The sequence below is a fragment of the Labrus bergylta genome, chromosome 21 (assembly GCF_963930695.1).
Source record: "Labrus bergylta chromosome 21, fLabBer1.1, whole genome shotgun sequence".
Taxonomy (NCBI): domain Eukaryota; kingdom Metazoa; phylum Chordata; class Actinopteri; order Labriformes; family Labridae; genus Labrus; species Labrus bergylta.
In genome coordinates, this window is record NC_089215.1 from 1,036,501 (window position 1) to 1,057,297 (window position 20,797).

The following is a 20,797-nucleotide window of genomic DNA, read 5'->3' on the forward strand; positions in this document are numbered from 1 at the left end:
TTCTTCTCTGCGTTTATAGCGACCTAACCTGAGTTGTTACCCCTGAATATTTTCTTTTCCTTTCTCTGACCTTTTTTCAGACTACACGCTGACACCGACAGACGCTAAGTGCTCGTGTAAACAGAAAACAACAAGGTCAAGGCCGTGCAGGATATCAGCAGGATTATTAAAACACACACACTCTGTATCTTTTAAAGAGCACACTGCAGTCAGCATGACCTCCTGCCTGGAGCACTGACATGTCTCCAGAATTCAAAAATAAATGAAAAAAAAGCAGCTCTGACATCAGATATGTGAACACAGAAATATTTATGTCCTCTCACCTCTGCCAACATATAAACACAACCCAAACTATCAAAGCACATTCCTGCATACCAGCATCTTTTCTTCTTCTCCTGAAACCTTTCCCCCAGTGAAGAAACAAACTGAACTGCCACTGTTAATCCCTCTTTTTCTTTCCCAGGACGTTTGCCAAGGTTACAGAGATGAGGAGGGGGGGAGGGGAGGGGAGGGGAGGGGAGGGGAGGGGAGGGGAGCTGACACAAAGAAACACAGCGGGGTGAGCGACATGCAGAATGTATGAGACACCAGAGAGGAGAGAGACGGAGCTGTGCTGCTTGTGTGTGAGCGTTTGTTTGGGGGGGGTTCTGTGACTTCACAGGGGCAGACTTACATGTTTTCCGGGCGTGGGACAAGTGAATTCCACTGCTGCCGGATCACATCGGGAGTCAGCTGACAGAGAGGGGGGGGGAAAGGAGGAAATGGTGTAAGAAGAGAGATGAAGAGCAGGAGGAGGAGGAGGAGGAGGAGGGTCCACACGGCTCTTGAAGCAGCAGCAGGAAAAGGGGGCGGGGCCTCTCTCTGACAATGCTAACTTTGACCTGTAGACTTTGTCCCTCAGGGTGCAGCGTGTACTCAACACCGACTGCATGGTGAGTTTTTGTTTTGAGCCGTCCCGGGTCAGCAGCACAGGCAGGAGCTTTGACATGCAGACTGTACCGGAGGAGTGGAGGGAAGAAGGAAAGGAGGAGAGGATGGAGGAGACATTAAAGAAGAGGAGAGGGGGAGAGGTAAAGGAGAATGGAGAGGTGGAGAAGGAGTCCCTGATGATGGAGCTGTCGCGGTTGGTGCAGAAGGCGGTGAAGGAGAGCAGCTGGTGGGAGAGGAAGGGCATCGACTGCAGCATCCTGGCTGCAGCGTTCCTCTGTGTGCCTCCCGGTAAGACTCTGCACACACCATGTAAAACTTCACACATTTAATGTTTCTTCTTATTGGTTAAAAAGTGGTAAATGTCACTGAAGAGGGGGAGAAAAGTTCATGCAGATATATAGTCTAAAAGTATGTAGCACTCTTTAATAAGTCTCTACAGATTTAAGTTATTTCATAGTCCAACACAGGACCTGCAGAAAGAAACAAGAAACAAAAACATCTGTGCACCCCATTTCTACCAGACCAGAGAACAGGCTCTGATCTGAAAACCAGGAAGGTCTAGTCAGCTGATAGTGGGCTCGTTTGTCAGGCTCGTTGTCACCCCCTCGGTCCTGCTCCGTTGTCATGACAGTTTCACACTCTATCACCGTATCCCCTCATTCTCGTCTTAACTGGGTCACTGCTGGTCACCTCCTGACCTCAATTAGGACGAGTATCTTTTGTGACTCGTGTCACTCATGATCATTGGAGGTGACAGCTCTGAGGCGGCACCACAGGACACCTGGGGGTTCAGGCTTTACTGTTGTTACACGTTCCACTACAGCAGCAGTTTATTCCCTTCACATTCAGCCTCTTTTAACTGCTCAGTTTGTGAGTTTTTCTTGAATGAATCCCCGACTTCATAGATACAGAAATACTCTCTTCTCTTCTTGAATTGAGTGCCAGAGTCCGGCTGAGGGGGGTCAACTGATATCGCCGATCTTGTGACATAACTCAAAATAGGCGGCCTTGAAATACGAGGTGCAGTAGGCTACATTAGCACCGTTTTATTGGGTTAGGAAGGAAACATGTTATCTACTCCACGCTGTCAGAGCAGTGAAGGAAGGGATGAGATTCAAGGTCATATCAAGGTCATGTCACATCTGCATCGTGTGAGATCCCTTCACATTGGAGGTTATGAGTACACGGTGATGTCATCATGTAAGGAACCCCCCCCCCCAAACCCACGTCGTGTGATGAAACGCTGTCAGACACAAAAGCAGCACAGTCACTGCTGCTGAAGGATCGAGTGACAGTCGTTCACCTGATCGTCCCGCATGTTGTCATGGCTGAAAGTCAACACCACTGCTCACACACACACACACACACACACACACACACACACACACACACACACACACACACACACACACTTACTGTGGGTCAGTGGGTCTGTGTGAGTCAAATACCTCCACAACCAGCAGACGATTAACAGAACGGTGAAGTCGCCTTTTATGGACCGTTAAACATAAAACATGACTCCTCAGTTTGAATGAAGCAGCAGAGTAATCCCGTCAGCCTGAATATTACAGTAACTTACCGTAAGACAAAGAAGAAGTTCTGTTATTTACACATTTAAAATGACTAATAGCTCCCACACTGTGTAAATATCCTCGTCTACTCCAAGTGGAAGTTCATTCATTCTTCATCCTGTTAAAGAACAAAAAGGCACAAAAACAACATCTTTGACAACATCTGCTGCTGAGAACGACGTGTATTAAAGCTGCAGAGAAATACACCCGAGTACATTTATTTACAACCACAATAAGGAACAGATTTAAAGGCTTTATATGTGATTTTTCACACTTAAATATAAATCAAGTATCTCCTCTGAAAATAACTCTCTGAGTCATGACTGTCTACAATGGGTGTAACACCCGAGTCCCACTGTCTGTGATGTTTTCAGAGTTTTCAGAGTCCTATCTTCAGTTTGTTTACATCGCCCGGACGGCCGGCTGACTCCTCCCCTCGTGTATAAAAGTTGTTTAATTGAGGGACTAGAGAAAAGAAGAATAACATACTGTACTCACTGCTTAACTGTGTTTCTAGATCACGCTCATTTCAGGTAAATTTACATGCAGTGTGAAGATACCAGCATAATAAAGATCGCTAGCATTAGCATGCTAACACAACAAAGCAGCGTGAGTTGTTTTGGTTTCATGCTGGTGCTCAAGGGCGACATCTGCTGGATCAAAAAATCACATATAAAGCCTTTAATAAACATTGAGGTGTGGACATCAGTTGTGTAAAGGTGTATGCATGAGTGAAAGTATGAGGAGGGAGGTGTTGTGTGGAAGATCCAACAAAGAGAAGAGGAGCTTTGGAGAGTCTCTGTCAAGTGCGGCCTGAGAATACTGGTTCAGGTGTTCCCAATCCATGATGACCCAGCCACACCCACATCCACCTGAAACACAGACACAGCCAACGAGCAAAACAAACAGCCAGCAGGTTCATCACCACATCATAATGTGACTTTGCTCAGACATCATCCTGAAAGAATCGAGCTAAGAAGATTTAAATGTTGCCTAATTGTGTGACTTCTAAGTACACATCATTAGTGTGTGTGTTTGCCCAAAAACGTCAGGCCACCCCTGCATAGGTCAGTCAGCCAGGTGGGCCACCCCAGCCCCCCCAAAAAAGTCTGGACACACCCCTGGTCCTAAGGGTATCTTTAAAAGAAAAGGAAATCAAACCAGGAGAGTAAAAACACTTCCTGAGTCAATGTTTGAGTTATGTAAAGACAGATTCTGTGTTTGATATGAGTGTTCAAGGCCTCAGTACGTTATCTTATTGAGTTCAGACGTGTGTGTGTGTGTGTGTGTGTGTGTGTGTGTGTGTGTGTGTGTGTGTGTGTGTGTGTGTGTGTTCTGTCCCGTCCCTCAGCCTTCCTGCTGCTCGGCTCCTCTCAGCCGCTGTGGTTTTCAGCCGGCGTGCTGCTGATGGGCGTCGCTCACGGCGTCATCACCATCAAGGGGACACATCTGGCCAGCCACGGGGCGCTGAGCGAGTCGCAGGCCTGGAGCAACTTCTGGGCCGTCTTCTTCATCGAGGTGAGATGTTCAGGAATAAACGGATGCAGGATGCTGAGTCTGAGCCGGAGCTGTGTAGGTTCTATACAAAGCTAGTTAGCTTAGCATAAAGACGTGGAACAGGGGGAAACTGCTAGCCGGGCTACGTCCAGAACTTTAGGGTGAGATAGGCGATCTGTTTTCAAATTTTCATGCTAAGCTAACTAGCGTTGTATAGAACCTACACACAAGTGTTTTAAGCTAACTCTGGAAAAGTAAACGAGCACTTTTTTCGTAACTGTTCCTTTAAATGTCTCGCTCCAGATTTCTTCGACAGCAGCGTTTCATATTCCCACAGCTCCGGCTCAGACTCAGAGTTATGGAAAAGTGCTCGTAAAAATGTGTTTTATTACGCAAGCATGTTTAAAGTACGACACACCACAATATGTAACGTTATATGTCACATTGGTGACACACATTTGGAACTTTGGAGGATTCAAGTTTCAATATTTAACATTTAAGAGCAGGTCGATTCCTGAAACCGATGTTTTAGAGTCCAGGTGTTAAGGACCAGAGTGTGGGGTGCTGGGTTAGGCACGCTCAGCTGACCCCACCCTGTGTAAATAAAGGTTGAACACAGTCTCTTATTGAATAGAATAGAATTACTTTATTGATCCCAAACTGGGAAATTGTGGCGTTACAGCAGCAGGTTGTGCAAACACACAATATGAGTAAAACACACAATATTAGCAAATAAACACAATATAATATTAAATACAAAGTAAATAAGCACTAAAAATATCAAAACTAAGAATGAGAATATATACAACCAGGATTTAACTTAGCATTACTAGTCTTAAAATTGGACCTGTGGTGATGACCTCCTCTGACTTCACGGCTGAAAATCAATTCAGTGAACCCGTCAGTACGGATGTTTACTGAACGTTCAGTCCTCTTCAAGTAAACAAGGACTCATACACTCCATCTCCTGAGGCTGAACTTTACTTTATTAAAGGAACAAACGGTAACATATTCACAGAACAGCCGTCTACCTCTTATGTTGCAAAGCTCAATTATAACGCTGTGTTACTAAAAATCTGGAGGAATAACGAGCCATATCAAGCAGATCTGTTAACGAGTTAATCCTGATTAATCTCATGGTATTTTTGTCCCTTCAGGCTCTCCGTAGATAGTGGTCCTCAGTGTCTCCCTGTAGTCTCAGTGATGTAAAAGAAGAACACTGCTGCATCTTTGAATGTCTCATTTCACTTCAACAAACTCTCAGACAGTAATATCCACCTGATGACATCACACATTGACCTTATGACATCACACATTGACCTTTGTTACCGTTCCTTTGAGCAGTTTGACCTCACTTTGGGATCCCTAACCACTTCCTGTTTCGGGGCTTAACTTCATGTCCTTACCTTCCATCTACAGGAAGGGCCTTACTTTATTTCAAAATAAAAGCACACAGCAAGTAAAGAACTCTCAGCTTAAGATTCTGGTTCTGAATGCTCTGGATTTGTTTGGACCAGAGAAGGTAGGCGCTTTTAAGGCGACACCCCCACACGGCCGTTTTGGACGCCCCTCAGTTTGTCAGATATGAGAGCAGTTATCAGGTCAACAGGTGTTGCAGTGATGGAAGCGGTCAAGAGAAGTGGAAAGAGCCGCTTCATGAATTTGTTGAATTCATTTTCCAGCTTGATATCTTTTTCATTTATGTTTTTTGTATCTTCATAAACACCTCGTGTCATGTGTCCTTGTGTTCATATCCGGCTCAGATCTGCGGCTCGTTCTCGGCGCGGGCCGGCGTTCAGGGTCACATTAAGATGCATCACGCTCACACTAACGTCATTGGACTGGGCGACTCCAGCGTGTGGAAGGTCCCGTTCCTGCCTCGCTCTGTCTACCTGTTCATAGCCCCTCTGGCCGTGCCCGTCATCACTCCACTCGTTGCACTCGGTAAGCGCCCCCCCCCCCCCACAGGAACCAAAGAGGGGACGGGATATTTACTCAAATATTTCAGCCCTCGATGTGATTACAGGCAGAAACTCGCTGCCTACCTCCCTGTGTTACCTCGACCTCTCTCATCAAGGTGTGACTTTATTCTCATGCATCTGATTCTCTGCCTCACAGCTCACCTCAGAGGAAACTCTCCGCTGCTCATCTGCAGGACCGTCCTGATGGTGACACTGGGCCTGTACTCCCAGTACTGGCTGCTGATCCACGTCTCCGGGTTCCTGTCACCTGTCAGCGCTCTGCTCTGCATGCTCGTCTGCAGAGCCATGTTCTCTGTGCCGTACATACACGTCAACATTTTCCAGGTGAGAAACTCACACCTGAGCACTCCTACAGCCTGAAGGAGAATAATCATAATAGTATTAATAAATCTTTAAGATTTATAAAGATTTATTTATTTATTTTATTATTATTATTTTTTTTTTATAAAGATTTATGTAGCACTTCATTTCAGTTTTTTTTATTAGTCAATTTATTGAACATGTTAAGAAAATACAAACACAAAATAAAAAGGAAAAGAACAAAACAAAAAAAACAAAATGGATCCTCAGGATCCATAGCAACAAATAAATAAGTCAAATAATATAGTTCATGTTCAAAGGGGATAGGAAGAAGTTTAAAACATTTTTTTTTTTTTTTTTTAGATGAAAGTCATAAATTAAAATTGTACATTTATGAGAATAAAGTCGTAAATTTACAAGATTAAAGTCGAGAATAAAGTCGTAAATTTACTCCACTGTCTGCAGAGTAAAAGACTTTAAGAGTTCTGCTTTCATCATTTTCGCGCAGGCTGGTCTTGAACTCATTAATTTACGAGATAAAAGTTAAATTTACGACTTTAATCTTGTAAATTAAAAAAATTAAAAAATAACGTGGCCCTAATCCTCCGTTGTATATTTTTGTGCATTATTCACAGAAAAATAAAAATGTCAATCAGTGTATGATGTTGGACTTGTTGGCTAAAACAAATTAAGTTTTTAGACAAAACAACAAAAAAATGGGAACAGATTAACCAAAACCATCAATAAAACAAAACAAAGAACAAATAATGGGGGGGGGGGGGGGGTCTATGAGGGTTTTTTGGGAGTGAGATCCAGGAGGTGGGGAGTGGCAATGGAGAAGACCCTGTCCCCTCAGGACTGGTAGTTAGTCCTGCTGCAGTGAGATGGTTTGCATATGTGCAGTATGGAAAACTTTACTGAACAGACTAAACATGAATGAAACATTTAAATTTAAACACAAACATCGACCACCTCGCACATTCATGTAACGTCTTACCGAGTCATGATGAGAGCAGCTCTCTCTACTTTCTCAGAAGCTCTGGCTGAATGCAGCTTTGTGCTGTCACAGATCTGGACGGCGGCAGCGAGTGATCTAAAGGGGATAAACTGGAAGTATTCATGCATGACATCCGGCAGTCCGGCAGGTCATTGTGCATTGTTCTGATCAATGTGTGGATTATTAAAACAGGTTCGGGGTGTGAGGTCGATGGTCTCACAGGGGAGCGCGTTTGTTCTCTGTGGGGGGGTCGGACCTCTCCTCGTGGTTGTTGGTGCTGTTGTTGGCGGGTTTCTCTGCTGACCTCGCTTGTTTTCAATCAGTAGAAAGAAAACAATGGAGGAGTGAACATTATGTGTGTTGCATTGAAACACTCTGGATGAGGAACGATGTTTTAAAGAGGACATATCATCCCCCTCCTCCACCTTTTCAAACAGTTCCCTCCTCCACCTTTTCAAACAGTCCTCCTCCACCTTTTCAAACAGTTCCCTCCTCCACCTTTTCAAACAGTCCTCCTCCTCCACCTTTTCAAACAGTTCCCTCCTCCACCTTTTCAAACAGTCCCCTCCTCCACCTTTTCAAACAGTCCTCCTCCTCCACCTTTTCAAACAGTTCCCTCCTCCACCTTTTCAAACAGTTCCCTCCTCCACCTTTTCAAACAGTCCTCCTCCTCCACCTTTTCAAACAGTTCCCTCCTCCACCTTTTCAAACAGTTCCCTCCTCCACCTTTTCAAACAGTCCCCTCCTCCACCTTTTCAAACAGTCCCCTCCTCCACCTTTTCAAACAGTCCTCCTCCTCCACCTTTTCAAACAGCCCCCTCCTCCACCTTTTCTAACAGTCCTCCTCCACCTTTTCTAACAGTCCCCTCCTCCACCTTTTCAAACAGTCCTCCTCCTCCACCTTTTCAAACAGTCCCCTCCTCCACCTTTTCAAACAGTCCCCTCCTCCACCTTTTCAAACAGTCCTCCTCCTCCACCTTTTCAAACAGTCCCCTCCTCCACCTTTTCAAACAGTCCCCTCCTCCACCTTTTCAAACAGTTCCCTCCTCCACCTTTTCAAACAGTCCTCCTCCACCTTTTCAAACAGTCCCCCTCCTCCACCTTTTCAAACAGTCCTCCTCCTCCACCTTTTCAAACAGTCCTCCTCCACCTTTTCAAACAGTCCCCTCCTCCACCTTTTCAAACAGTCCCCTCCTCCACCTTTTCAAACAGTCCCCTCCTCCACCTTTTCAAACAGTCCCCTCCTCCACCTTTTCCAACAGTCCCCTCCTCCACCTTTTCAAACAGTCCCTCTGTGGTCTAAATGAAACATCTGTGCTGTGCTTTGGTCAAAATATAACATGAATCAAGCACCAGAGGAGGTTTGTGACCCTGTATAAACCAGCTCTCTCAGAACGCTCCGTTTTGGTGTGTGTCTCTTTAAATGAAGTGACCCCGCCCCCTGAGTTTTCCACGTAGACATCACTCCTCTGTAACGAGAATAAAAATGGCCGACCTGCACAAAAGTTTTGTTCTAGTCTGGGGGTGGAGATACCAGGGGAGGGGAGGGGATTTTTTTTTTACCAGAATCCCACTGTGACATCACAAGGAGAGCACATTTGAAACAGAGCATTTTTCTCTGTGTTGTAAGACTTATGCAGACCACAGTAGACACTCAGGTTACAGATCTATGTTCAAACACTGTAGAAGTGGATGTTTCACAATATGTAATGAATAGGGGTAATGTATGGAAACACTATTTTGGTTGCAAAAACTGAAAGTAAATCATGGTTATGTCATTGGTGATGTGTGTGTCACTTTTTGTTTCGGTCTGTTTTGTTTGTGGGTTGCTTGTTTTTTGTTGTTATATTTTAAAAATAAATAAAAATAAATGAATGCAAAAGAAAAGCATATCTACAAACCCACTTTAGTTTTGTGCCATTAGATCAATTCTGATTTGATCGGGACATGTCGGTCACCTCAGAGTGCACAACGATAAAAAAATAAAAATAAAAATAAAACACCTCAGAGCCAATATTTTCTCAAAGTTTATAAAATGAATGACTTGGAAAGTAATGATGACCAAGATGACATTAGTGATCCTGATTACAGCAGAGAGCCTTCACTTCCTGTCCCTCAGCATCCACTGCGTCACCACATACAGGTGACATCACATCCAAATCCAAACCCACTTAGCGGTCTGATTCCCGGAGCTCTCGTTGTACGTTTTAACGGCTAAGTGCACGCTGTGTGTGTCGTTTCTGTCTTTGTAACGTCTGATCGTCTGCAGATATTTAACCACACTTTTTTTTAAACCCCTGCGTGCACTCTGCAGCACATCGGCCTCCCCATGTTCTCCCCGACCAGCCGCCCTAAGAGGGTCTACCAGATGACGCACGGGGTCCTGAACCTGCCGAGGAACTTCCTGCTGGACTGGATCTTCGGACACTCGCTGATCAACTGCCACGTGGAGCACCACCTGTTCCCCTTTCTGTCTGACAACATGTGTCTGAAGGTAAGAGACCGTCAGGATGCAGATCAGTAGAAGTAGTGATCAGCCGGGTGGACCTGAGGGTCTGCTGCTTTTCACTGGAATGGATTTGTGAAGGTTAAAGAGTTCATGCTGAGAAACATCTGGAAGCTTTGGGAAGATAACTTCACTAGCAAGGAGCAAGCCACAACAGCATTAGTTTCAACATTTAATGTGAATTAAGATAGATGAAGATAGTGAAGATATATTGACAGATGTGTGTGTATGAGAGGGGTGTAGGTGTGAGATGGCCGTCGTCTTTCAGGCCGGTCTGGGAGGTTGATCGAGCGAGCGAGAGACTCAGAGTGGGGGTTCTGTCTCGGGTATGGATCCACCCGAACTGAATACGGCCCCAGACTGAACCTGAAGTGAGAGAGACAAGGAAGAGGCGAGGAGAGGATGGGAAGGGATAAGGAAGGAGGGAAGGGATGAGGAAGGAGGGAAGGGACGAGGAAGGAGGGAAGGGATGAGGAAGGATGGAAGGGATGAGGAAGGAGGGAAGGGATAAAGAAGGAGGGAAGGGATGAGGAAGGAGGGAAGGGAGGGTGGGTATAAGGATCTGAGACGGGGTGTGGTGAGGTGACCAGGTGTAAGTAGGCTGTCAGGTATTTGGAGGCGTGGTTTTAGGCGTGGTCCTGAGTTAATACATTAACTCCATTAATTTTCACTTGATAATGTGTTGGAGTGAAACTTTGGGAAATGTTTTCAGAAAAAGTCAGGTCACTGAGGTCGTTTTCCTCACATGCACTCCTGAAAATCTTTAGAAACTTTCCGTCAGCCTGCCCCCTGAACTCTTCATGATCTGATTATTTGAGAAGTTCACCCCGGCGGACAAGAGGGGATGCAAGATCTGAAAAAGACACTCCAAGATGGAGGACGAGCAGCTTTTTGAAGACAGTTTTTGCCTTTAAATCAGTGATGTGTCTGATTGGACGTGTTCCAGTTTCAAAGTCAGAGTAGAACAGAAACAGAAACTCTATAAGCGGCTTCATTTCATGTGTGATGAAAACGCCCCAAAAATAAATCTTAAAAAACATTTATTTATTTATTTATTTTTAACTTGGGCATCAAATGTGATCCAGGAAACAAGTGAGTCAGTGTTTTAAGACTACAAAAAATACCTCTTGGTTTCTGGAATACCGTTTTGCAAACCCTTATATCTTGCTCTGGTTATACTGCAGACTTGGAGGCATAAATAAAACATTTTTGCACGTCTGACAGAAGCTGCAAAGAAACACGAGCGATAAATGACTTCAGACTTATCAGGGAAATGTTTACTGAGGAAGTAAGTTCATTTCTTACAGACTTTAAGACAATTGATTGCCCCCTGCTGGCCATTAGAAAGAATGCAGGTTTAAAACATTACAGTTGGCCTCACTTTTGCACACTTTTCTTACAGTCTGCTTACAACATGCTGACGGCTGGTTTCCTTTTGGGTTCTAAACCATGTTTGAGTTTATAAACCTATAAACGTGACCATGTGTCTGTGCAGGTGAAGCCGGTCGTGTCAAAGTATCTGACTGAGAAGAAGCTCCCCTACCAGGAGGACCGCTACCTGTCCCGCCTTCAACTTTTCTTCAACAAGTACCAGGAGCTGATGGTGTTTGCTCCGCCCATCACAGAGCTGGTGGGCGTGCAGTGATGGAGGAACAAAAACAAACTGTTCAGACTAAAAGACTGCTGCTGCTCCAGAGCACAAACTTCTGCTTTAAGTCCATTTCTGCTGACGTGTATCAACCTCCACACACAGAGAGAGAGAGAGAGAGAGAGAGAGAGAGAGAGAGAGAGAGAGGAGGTTTTTAATCAATGACTCATCAACACCTTTAATGTCGTGTGATATCAGGAGCTCATTCACATCCTCACCATCGATTTCTCAAAGTTTTAAGAACTGAATTCATTCGTCTCTGATTGAGGTAATTTCTCTGATTGTTCCACGCTGCTGCCCTCCCGGAGGATTTGAATGTTATGGCTCGAACATTTTGAGACAAATCCCCCCGTTTAAAAAAACAAAAAACAGACTATCTTTTCATCGTCTGCTTTTCCTCGATCACTGGATACACGAGAGTCTGATCATCAGATTTCATATTTCCTGAGATGTTTGAGGAAGTTGAGGATTAAAAATCAGGAATTCAATCTCTGCAGCGGTGACATCTAAAGGTCTATTACGGTAAAACTTTACAGGAACAAAACACAGCAGACAAATTGCAGTAAAAAAAAATGTGTTGAATTAAAACGTTTACAATTTCTTTGATGCTTTAAAACACTGTTTGTTTGTATAATAAGCGTAATTTCTTTGTTATTTTCTTTATAATTTTATTATAAATTACAGGACAGAAATCAATAAACTGCTTCATTAAATGTAAAATAAAATGTCTTAACCATGAATAGCAGCTTCATATCTAACCTCGGAGAGAACAGTTCTAAGGTTTAATTCTCCTTGCTTCATAGCCTTCATGCTAAGCTAGGCTAATCACCCCTCTGGCACTTATCTAAACTGAATCTTTTTTATCTTATCACGTTGAGAAGCGTGCTTTAAACTTGGTAGACAATGTTTTTAAAACTCTTTTTAACAACCTTCAACATGCAGATCAAACCTGCAACCGGATTAAAACGCTGAGATATAGCCCCCTGTTTCCATGGCGACAGATGATGGCGCTGTTGTTTCGATGCAAATGATTATTTTGTCTGTGTCCGACCTGCTCAAAGACTCGTCTATACTGCACTGTAGTTACACTAAGACGTAGAGGATTCACAGCGTGTGTTTCATCTGTTGAATAAATAATACATTTTTAATGATTTTAACTTTGTTTTGTTGTTTTTATTGTCACATCGTCCGATATTTAAAGGTCACATGTAATACAAAAACACTCTTCTCCATGTTCCTCTAACTCTAACATGTGTCTGTAGTCCGTCTACAAACCCCCCCAATGGTGAGAAAAGTCCATCCTCTCCGTCTTTCGCCTGCTTTACTTTTCAGAAAATGTGTGCTCAAACAGGCCGTTTGGAGATTTTCCCTTCATGACATCACAAAGGGCAGTAGTCCCTCCCCCAGGTGGGTGACACTCCCACAGCTAGGTGTTTGTTCTGCCCTCTGAGTCTGCCTTCTCACCGTAAACAATAGGACATGGAGCGAGAAAGCACCGAGTACACCCAAGGCCTTCCAGAGAGGGGGCGTGGTCAGACACAGCTCATTTATATATTTAAAGGTACAGACACAGAAACAGCCAGTTCTGAGCAGGGCTGAAATAGAGGGGTTTAAATGCGTCCTTAAAAGAGAGTGAAGTCAAGCTTCCTGTGGATTTGTTGTTCTCGGCTCGATCTAACCGTTGCTCGTTTACATCTATATGGATTCTTTTGTCATGGGGATGTTCGATCAGATAAAAGGCACTTCGGTAAAAACAAAGAGAACAGAGATGTATTCATGAGCCGACTGTTATCTGCCCGTATTCCACCCTCGGTGTAAATTAATGATGGTCATCATCCAACTCTTTTACTCAACCCCCATGAGAAACTTCTCACTAATAAAATGATGTAATCTTAACTCTTCTAATCAGAGTTTATCAGCGTTTCTTTTACCTGAAATAGCTGCCTGTTGCATTTGAAACATGCTATGTTGAAGTGCTGACTTCTCTGACAACAATGCAGCAGCCAGTATGTCCTCCTTCTAACTTTAGATTCTGCTCCTGTATGCTCTGGATTTGTTTGGACCAGAGAAGGTAGGCGGTTTTTAAGACACCCCCCCCCCCACGGCCGCGACTAGACAAATGTTTTTTTTCTGACATATCCGCCACCAGCACCACGACTACCCCCACGGCCGTTTTGGACGCCCCTCGGTTTGTCAGATATGAGAGCAGTTATCAGGTCAACAGGTGTTGCAGCGATGGAAGCGGTCAAGAGAAGTGGTTCAGATAGAAGTGATTGTACCCGACCTAAAAAGCCTCTGCATGTTTCTAATAAGCTCCACGAGCAGAAACGTGCTCAAACTAGGATCAATATTGGAGATGCTTTTGAAAAATGGAGAGAGGTTAGAACACAGAAAGGTTTACAGACCCATGCAGAGCTGGATAAACACTGAAGCTTCAGAGTCCACCACATGGTGACCTGAGTGAACATCCACTCTAGAGAGGAGGGGGGGGGGAGACAGCTCTCTATGATGTTTATAATTTAGACTGCAGTACCCATTTTAAACACTAGGTGTCAGAGTTACAGACTGCTCCTTATAGAAAGGCTGATTGTTAATGCAGAGTGTGAACGCTCTTACACAAGAGCTGTCCACATGTGATCAGACCAGGTGTAAGACCACTTATTCAATCTTCTCTTCAGCAAAGACCTTTTTTTATTTTTCACTGAAACACCCTGACTCTGGCTGCAGACTCTGGTCACTTGGTGGCAGCATCTGCTCTCAGTTTCCTGCATGACTTTGATGATTCACTCAACATGTTTACATTGTTACTGAACTTTCTACTTTACACAGCAAAAGCCAACAGGAGAGATTTCCCTCGGTTTAGTTTGTGGTGGTTTAATCGGCCGAAAAACAGAAGGAACAGATCAAACATCTGTGAACCATCTCATCGAGTTTCACTTCATGTTCAGACACAGTGCAGCTCTCTACACATCTCTGTTCCTGGTTTACAGAATGAGACCCACCCTGTGGTTTTCTTTTTCCTTCAGGGAGGGAGGAGGAGGAGGAGGGGGGAGGGGGGAGGTTTCACTGAAGGGGCGGGTAACATTCTGACTGAAACTATGAGCTTTTGACTGACATCCTCGAGGTGTGGCCATCCAGCCTCTTCAGTCAGATCCAGGAACTAAACCGGCTGACTGAAGTCACCCAGCCAGTTCTGCTCAGACAGCTGAGCAGAGAGGAGAGAGGAGGAGCCTGCAGGCCGACATAAAGAGAACTGACAGAGAGAGAAGAGAGAGAAGAACCTGAGATAAGTCATGGCAGATCCAGCACCTGAAGAGTCCGCTCAGGTCTCCAAACAGAATCTGTGCACAGTGTGTTCAGGGGCTCTGAGCGGAGACAAACCTGCAGCCTGCGCTCACTCCGTCTGCACCTCCTGCCTCGGGGACAAAAGTAAAGGATGTCCTGAGTGTCTGAAGAGCCCCGTCAAGTCTGAACCGGAAGCTCCCAAACAGAATGGCATCCAGCACAAAGAGGAGCCCGACTCCAAGACCTCAGAGGAGACCAAAATCCAGGAGGACCTGAAGGAGTCTGAGGACCCCAAGAAGCCTGAACAGGAGGAGGTGAAGAAAGAGGAGAAAGAGGAAGCAAAGGAGGAGGTGAAAGAAGAGGAGGTGAAGGAGGAGGTGAAAGAAGAGGAGGTGAAGGAGGAGGTGAAAGAAGAGGAGGTGAAGGAAGAGCCGCTGGGCCCCGACGATGTGGTGTGCGACTCGTGCATCGAGAGCCCCCGCCGGGCCCTCAAGTCCTGCCTCACCTGCCTGGTGTCGTACTGCGAGGCCCACCTCCGGCCTCACCTGGAGAACACCAAGTTTCAGAACCACCGGCTGGTGGAGCCGCTCCGGGACATCGAGAGGAGGACGTGCGAGAGCCACAAGTGGCCCCTGGAGCTCTTCTGCTGCGCCGACTTGTGCTGCGTGTGTCAGGACTGTGTGAGCGAGGAGCACCGGGGCCACAACACGGTGACCGTGGTGGAGGCTCGCCAACGCATAGAGGCGAGTGAAACCTTTTACTATCTGTCCTGTTTGACTTTCCTTTTACCAGAGCAAACACATTTTATATTCATTTAAACATCATAGGTACACCTTTATATGCATTTAAAAAATTTTTTAATTAAGGATGGATTAATAACTCATCAATAAGTCGTTTTTTCTGACCTTTTAAGCTTCTTGTCCCCTTAAAATCAAGACATCAATATCTTTTTTTTATTATTATTATTTTTTTTATTGGTGATAAGGTGAACAAAATGAGACAAGAATATATAGACATGACAACTAAAGCAAGAACAAACAAACAAAGGGACAAAACAAATTAAAATTAAAATTACAATTAAATCAAACGGACAAAATAGATGCAAAACATAGGCAAAGATACAGACAATATACATTCACACCTTTCTAAAAAACAAAAATAAACTGTGTGCATTGAAATTAAAGATTTTCTCCAAGCAGCATTTGGAAAAGCCTCCATTTCTGCTAATATTCAGAATTCACAAAGGAAAAAAAAAAGCTCTGAAACAGTTTTAAAAAAATAAATCAGATTCCTCCTGTAACTCTGAATCCTCGGGTTTCTTGGCCTGAAGCTTGGAAACACTCGCCTCAATCGTCCATCAAACTAAACGTCAAACATGCACTCTGCTCTTAAAAAGGAAGGCGTTCCCTGCTCGTCTCTGTTTTATATCACGATGGATTCAACAGCATTCGGTTTTAAATTTGGTCTGCAGCACTAAAAAGTCAAAATCTTCTCATCTTAAGACCTTGAATAAATATATTTGATTATCTTTAGTATTCCTTTTTTTAGTTCACTGCAAACTTAGCGAGAGCATTTGTCTGATTTCTAGTCAAAAATATCTCACTACAGGGGCGCCGGATAGCCTATAGAGGTTATGTGGTCACCCCATGTACAGAGGCTGTAGTCCTTTTTGCAGCGGCCGTGGGTTAGAATCCGACCTCTGACCTTTGCTGCATGTCCTCCCCTCCTCCCTCTCCTCCTCACATGTCCTGTCTCTCTCTTCAGCTCTCCTATCCAACAAATGTAAAAAGGTTAAAAAAAAAAACTTTAAAAAAAAAATCTGATTCTTTCACCGGTCGAGTCCTGATGAACTTTATTTTTTCAAGATTGGATCAAATAGCTTGTAATTACTAACGATGTCGGCCATGCAGCGAGCTGTTTGTCCTCGTTGTGTCTTCAAACGAGATGTAACTTTTTTCTAAATCAGTCAGTACGTCTCCTTTGAGTTGTAGCGGTATCTAAACATGAAGTCCACAAACATCTCTAATGACTCAAAGCCTCCTTTGTGGTTTGGATATCGGACACCAAGCTTCCCCTGTTCTGCTCTGTGAACAAAATGTGCCATTACTTTGGAAATATGACCGCCATAATTATCCCTAAAATCTTACCCACACTGCGGCTTTCATCCATAAAAGATGAGCTGAGTATAGAGGGGTTGAAGGCCCATCGGGGGGGGGGGGGGGTTGATGAGTGTCGTCTGAATGCACCACAGTTGTTCTCACAATGCAGCTTTGATCACTTTTTAATCCAATCAGGACAAACATTCTGACTAATCATCCACTCCAAGGCTCATCAAATCACAGTCTCTGTCTGTGATTAACGGGATTGTGTTGCTTCCCGTCAGTCTGGAAAGTCAATCCTCAGTCGGGATCTTTTGAAACAGAGAAGAGAGAGAAGCTCAATCTAAAGGTGTCATTCGTCTCGTTTTCTGACAGTCCTATGACCCCTCAGCGTCAACGTCGAGCATTCCTGTCCAGATTCCTGAAAAGATCTGCAGCATTTAGCCGACACCTGTTGTTTGCAGAGTGTTGTTGCAAAAGAAAACCTGAGACAAGGGTCATTAGAGCCTCAAAGCAAACAGTGAAGTGTCAACACGGCTATTTGAGAACGCTGGTGAACACATTCATATCCCATGATCGCGTTTCCCGGCCTACATAACTTGTTCCTCTCGTTGTGTTTGAACACTCAACAAGACAGGGAAGTCATGTTTTTGATATGAATTTTAAATAAATATGGATAAAAGTAACATTACAACAATCACAAGCTTTCAAAGAGGTTTCATCTCCACAGGACAGACATGAGCAGCAAGAAAAAAAAAACATGGAGGACAATAGAGTGACATGACTTCCTGTTCAGAGCTCGGGCTCCACATTTACACTTGAAGGACCTCACACCTCTGTTTATTCTGGAGCTTGTTTACTGAGTTTACACCTCACATGTACGAGCAGTCAGAGACGCTTTCTCTGTACGATAACTTCAAAGATAACCTGAAGGCCTTTTAGAAACACTTCCCTCAGTCCTGCAGGTTTTTCCTGGAATCCCCTACAGACTCTTTAAGCCATCTGGATAAAAACAAATTTCCTGCAGCTGCACAATAAGACGGTCATGAAGAAGCGACTGTATTTCCTGTGCAGTTAGAAATTACACACATCCTCTGTCTTTATATAATCCTCAATGAAGACACAAACTTGTTTTAGAATTATCCAAAAGTACAAGAATGGAGACAAAAAACGGCTTATTAAGTGGTTGTTATTTTTGGCTTTATGTTCAACTAATCAAGCGAGCAGTTGTGCAACATGTTGTTTCAAGCCAACAACCTTGAGATCCAGGCTCATGACAGTCAGCTGCTATCAGAGCTGTCACAGAACCTGGTTTTTAAACTTCGATGTGATACCAGTCAAACTCACACAGTATCAAGTCATATAGACAGGGGGGCGTGTCCAGGGGTGGCGCCCATTGAACTCCTGAAATAGGCCACCCTAGGTGCTACCCCAAACCCCTTAACAATGATCAGCTTTTCGCATCGTTATAGGGCGGGACTTAATACTTAAAAGTTTTATTGTTTCACACAACACGGCAGAGAAAGACGTAAATAAAGACCCATTAAAGAAGAGAGTAATAAATGCTTTATGAATGAGGTTAGAGTGTGATAGAGGAAGTCACAGTGTCGTCTGCATACAGTCGAAGTCGACTTTGTTATTCGTCAGTAACATAAACTTTTCTTTGACGTGTTTAAAGTTTGACCTGTGTCCCAAGGCGAGGTTTATGACCTATACTGCAGCCAGCCAGCAGGGGGAGCTCTGAATATTTTGGATGTTGCATCATCCATCGTAATGCAGGGTCTATTTAAACCAGAGAAACAGTCATTTGATTTCACAATGACATATTATAAGATTGCTATAAGAAAGGTGGGATTTGAACCTGGACCGCCCACTTCAAGGACTATAGCCTCTGTACAAGGGACGTGCACCCCTACCACTAGACCACCGGCGCCCCTACAATGACATATTATCCTCAACTTGACATTCCTGTGTATATAACACTTAAAATGAAATAACAAACTTTTTGTCTACATATTTCTGCAACTTATCTTTGCTATGAAGCGTACAGTAAGTGGTTAGAGAGCCCGCCCCCTCTCTGAACGACACAACCTGCATGGTAGCTGCAGGTTATTCAAGGTTGATAAATGTTTAACTCAGATTTGACGCCCCTGTGACGCTGTCTCAAGCATAAGGAAACATTCCCCCTCTGGGTCTAATCTTCACGGCTCGGGAGTCGTCTGAACCTGCCCGAGGAATTCAGACTCTGAACTTCTTGAAAAACAAGCCGATGCTTCCAAAAAACTCCTCCATTGTTGAAGTGTAGAAAAGGATGTGTGACCTCCTGGCACAAAGCAGAGGAAACAATGAAACAACACGGCCTTTAATGTTTACATCAGCAGAAAGCTTCATGTTTTTTTTCCATTTTGTTTCTGGCATATTTTCAGCCTGACGTCATGGTTTTTGTGGTTTCTGTGCAGAGACTGAATTCTGTTTCTCTTCTGGTCTCTTTGCAGAAAGAACTCAAAGAGAAGCAGACGGAGATGGTGAAGACGGTGACAGCAGCAGAGAACGCCATCAACAGACTGCAACTGAACACCGTCTCTATTGAGGTAAACCCAACATGATGAGCTCACTTAGAGTGTGTCACATGAGTGTTGCAATATTTGATTAAACACGAGTTGGCTTGGACTATTTTTGGCCTGAGATCAGTGAGGTAAGGAGCCACCCAAACCGGACAGGTTTCCCCTGAGGTGTGGGAGGAAATCCACGTTTTTTGAGGGTGGTGCTGAGGCACAATGAAGCATTCCCTCTCTGTCATGACTGTTGTGTAGCATCATCCTGTTACCTGACGCATTCCCACCTGTTAACGGTCAGGCTGTGCTCCACACGATGTGATATCAGTGTAAGATGGAGATGAGATTTATTTTTGTGAAGTTTTATTTTATAGATCTTTATTTTTCTCAGGTTGAGATCAAATACATTATTTGATTTAAGGCTAATTTCATTTATATTTACAATTTGTACTTTACAAGAGTATCTGTTTGTTATGATGCACTTTGCCTTTAAAGGCTTTATATGTGATTTTTTTGATCCAGCAGGTGTCGCCCTTGAGCTCCAGCATGAAACCAAAACAACTGGCGCTGCATTGTTGTGTTAGCATGCTAATGCTAGCGATCTTTATTATGCTGGTATCTTCACACTGCATGTAAATTTACCTGAAATGAGCGTGATCTAGAAACACAGTTAAGCAGTGAGTACAGTATGTTATTCTTCTTTTCTCTAGTCCCTCAATTAAACAACTTTTATACGAGAGGGGAGGAGTCAGCCGGCCGTCCCAACGATGTAAACAAACTGAAGATAGGACTCTGAAAACTCTGAAAACATCACAGACAGTGGGACTCGGGTGTTACACCCATTGTAGACAGTCATGACTCACAGAGTTATTTTCAGAGGATATACTTGATTTATATTTAAGTGTGAAAAATCACAAATTAAGCCTTTAAGGTTACCCATGGTTACGGTTGGAGGAGTGATATTGCTTTAAGACAAGTAAGGTGTCGCTGTTGTTGTTGTTCAGTCTGGATATGTCATGTTTTGTTACGAACGGACATTAAAAGTACGAGACACACAGCAGAAGTTGTCCCCATGCTTTACCCACACTTGAATATATATATTTAATGAAGTATGTTTAGTGTTATAGTTAACGGCAAGACAACCGAGGATAATCAACATCATCCAAGAAGCGCCGTTACATCAGTCTTCAATGTTTTTTGTTTTTTTCAGAATTCAGTGACCGAGGTTCGAGCTGTGATCGAGAGCCAGTTTGAGGAGCTGCAGGCGGTGATGGAGAGGGCGAAGCGGGAGGTGACGGAGATCCTGGAGGGCGAGGAGAAGCAGGCGCTGAGTCAAGCCGAGGGCATCAAGGTCCACCTGGAGCAGAGGTGCACGGAGCTGAAGAAGACGCAGGCGCAGGTGGAGAAGCTCTCCAAGAACAAGAATG

At 44.1% G+C, this 20,797-nt stretch overlaps 2 protein-coding genes across 2 annotated transcripts; both read left to right on the forward strand.

The window, feature by feature from the left end:
* Positions 1-795: 795 nt before the first annotated feature.
* Positions 796-12,588, forward strand: fads6 (fatty acid desaturase 6). Its single transcript, XM_020659396.3, has 6 exons — positions 796-1,218; positions 3,853-4,019; positions 5,762-5,942; positions 6,117-6,304; positions 9,592-9,771; positions 11,279-12,588. The coding sequence occupies exons 1-6, from the start codon at positions 930-932 to the stop codon at positions 11,426-11,428; spliced, it is 1,155 nt and encodes a 384-aa protein (XP_020515052.2). The 5' UTR covers positions 796-929; the 3' UTR covers positions 11,429-12,588.
* Positions 12,589-14,604: 2,016 nt separating this feature from the next.
* On the forward strand, positions 14,605-20,793 carry trim16 (tripartite motif containing 16; the record flags this gene model as incomplete). Its single annotated transcript, XM_065949964.1, has 3 exons — positions 14,605-15,459; positions 19,311-19,406; positions 20,581-20,793. Coding segments are annotated over exons 1-3 (1,044 nt in total), but the record flags the coding sequence as incomplete, so codon positions are not given.
* Between the last annotated feature and the right edge of the window lie 4 nt (positions 20,794-20,797).

What these genes read in the sequence shown, in the direction of transcription:
- fads6 (XM_020659396.3), top strand. Translation starts at nt 930, where the DNA reads ATGGTGAGTTTTTGTTTTGAGCCGTCCCGGGTCAGCAGCACAGGCAGG. An exon ending in CACTCCACTCGTTGCACTCG is followed by an intron (nt 5,943 to 6,116) that starts GTAAGCGCCCCC and finishes TCTGCCTCACAG; the next exon opens with CTCACCTCAGAGGAAACTCT. An exon ending in TACACGTCAACATTTTCCAG is followed by an intron (nt 6,305 to 9,591) that starts GTGAGAAACTCA and finishes TGCACTCTGCAG; the next exon opens with CACATCGGCCTCCCCATGTT.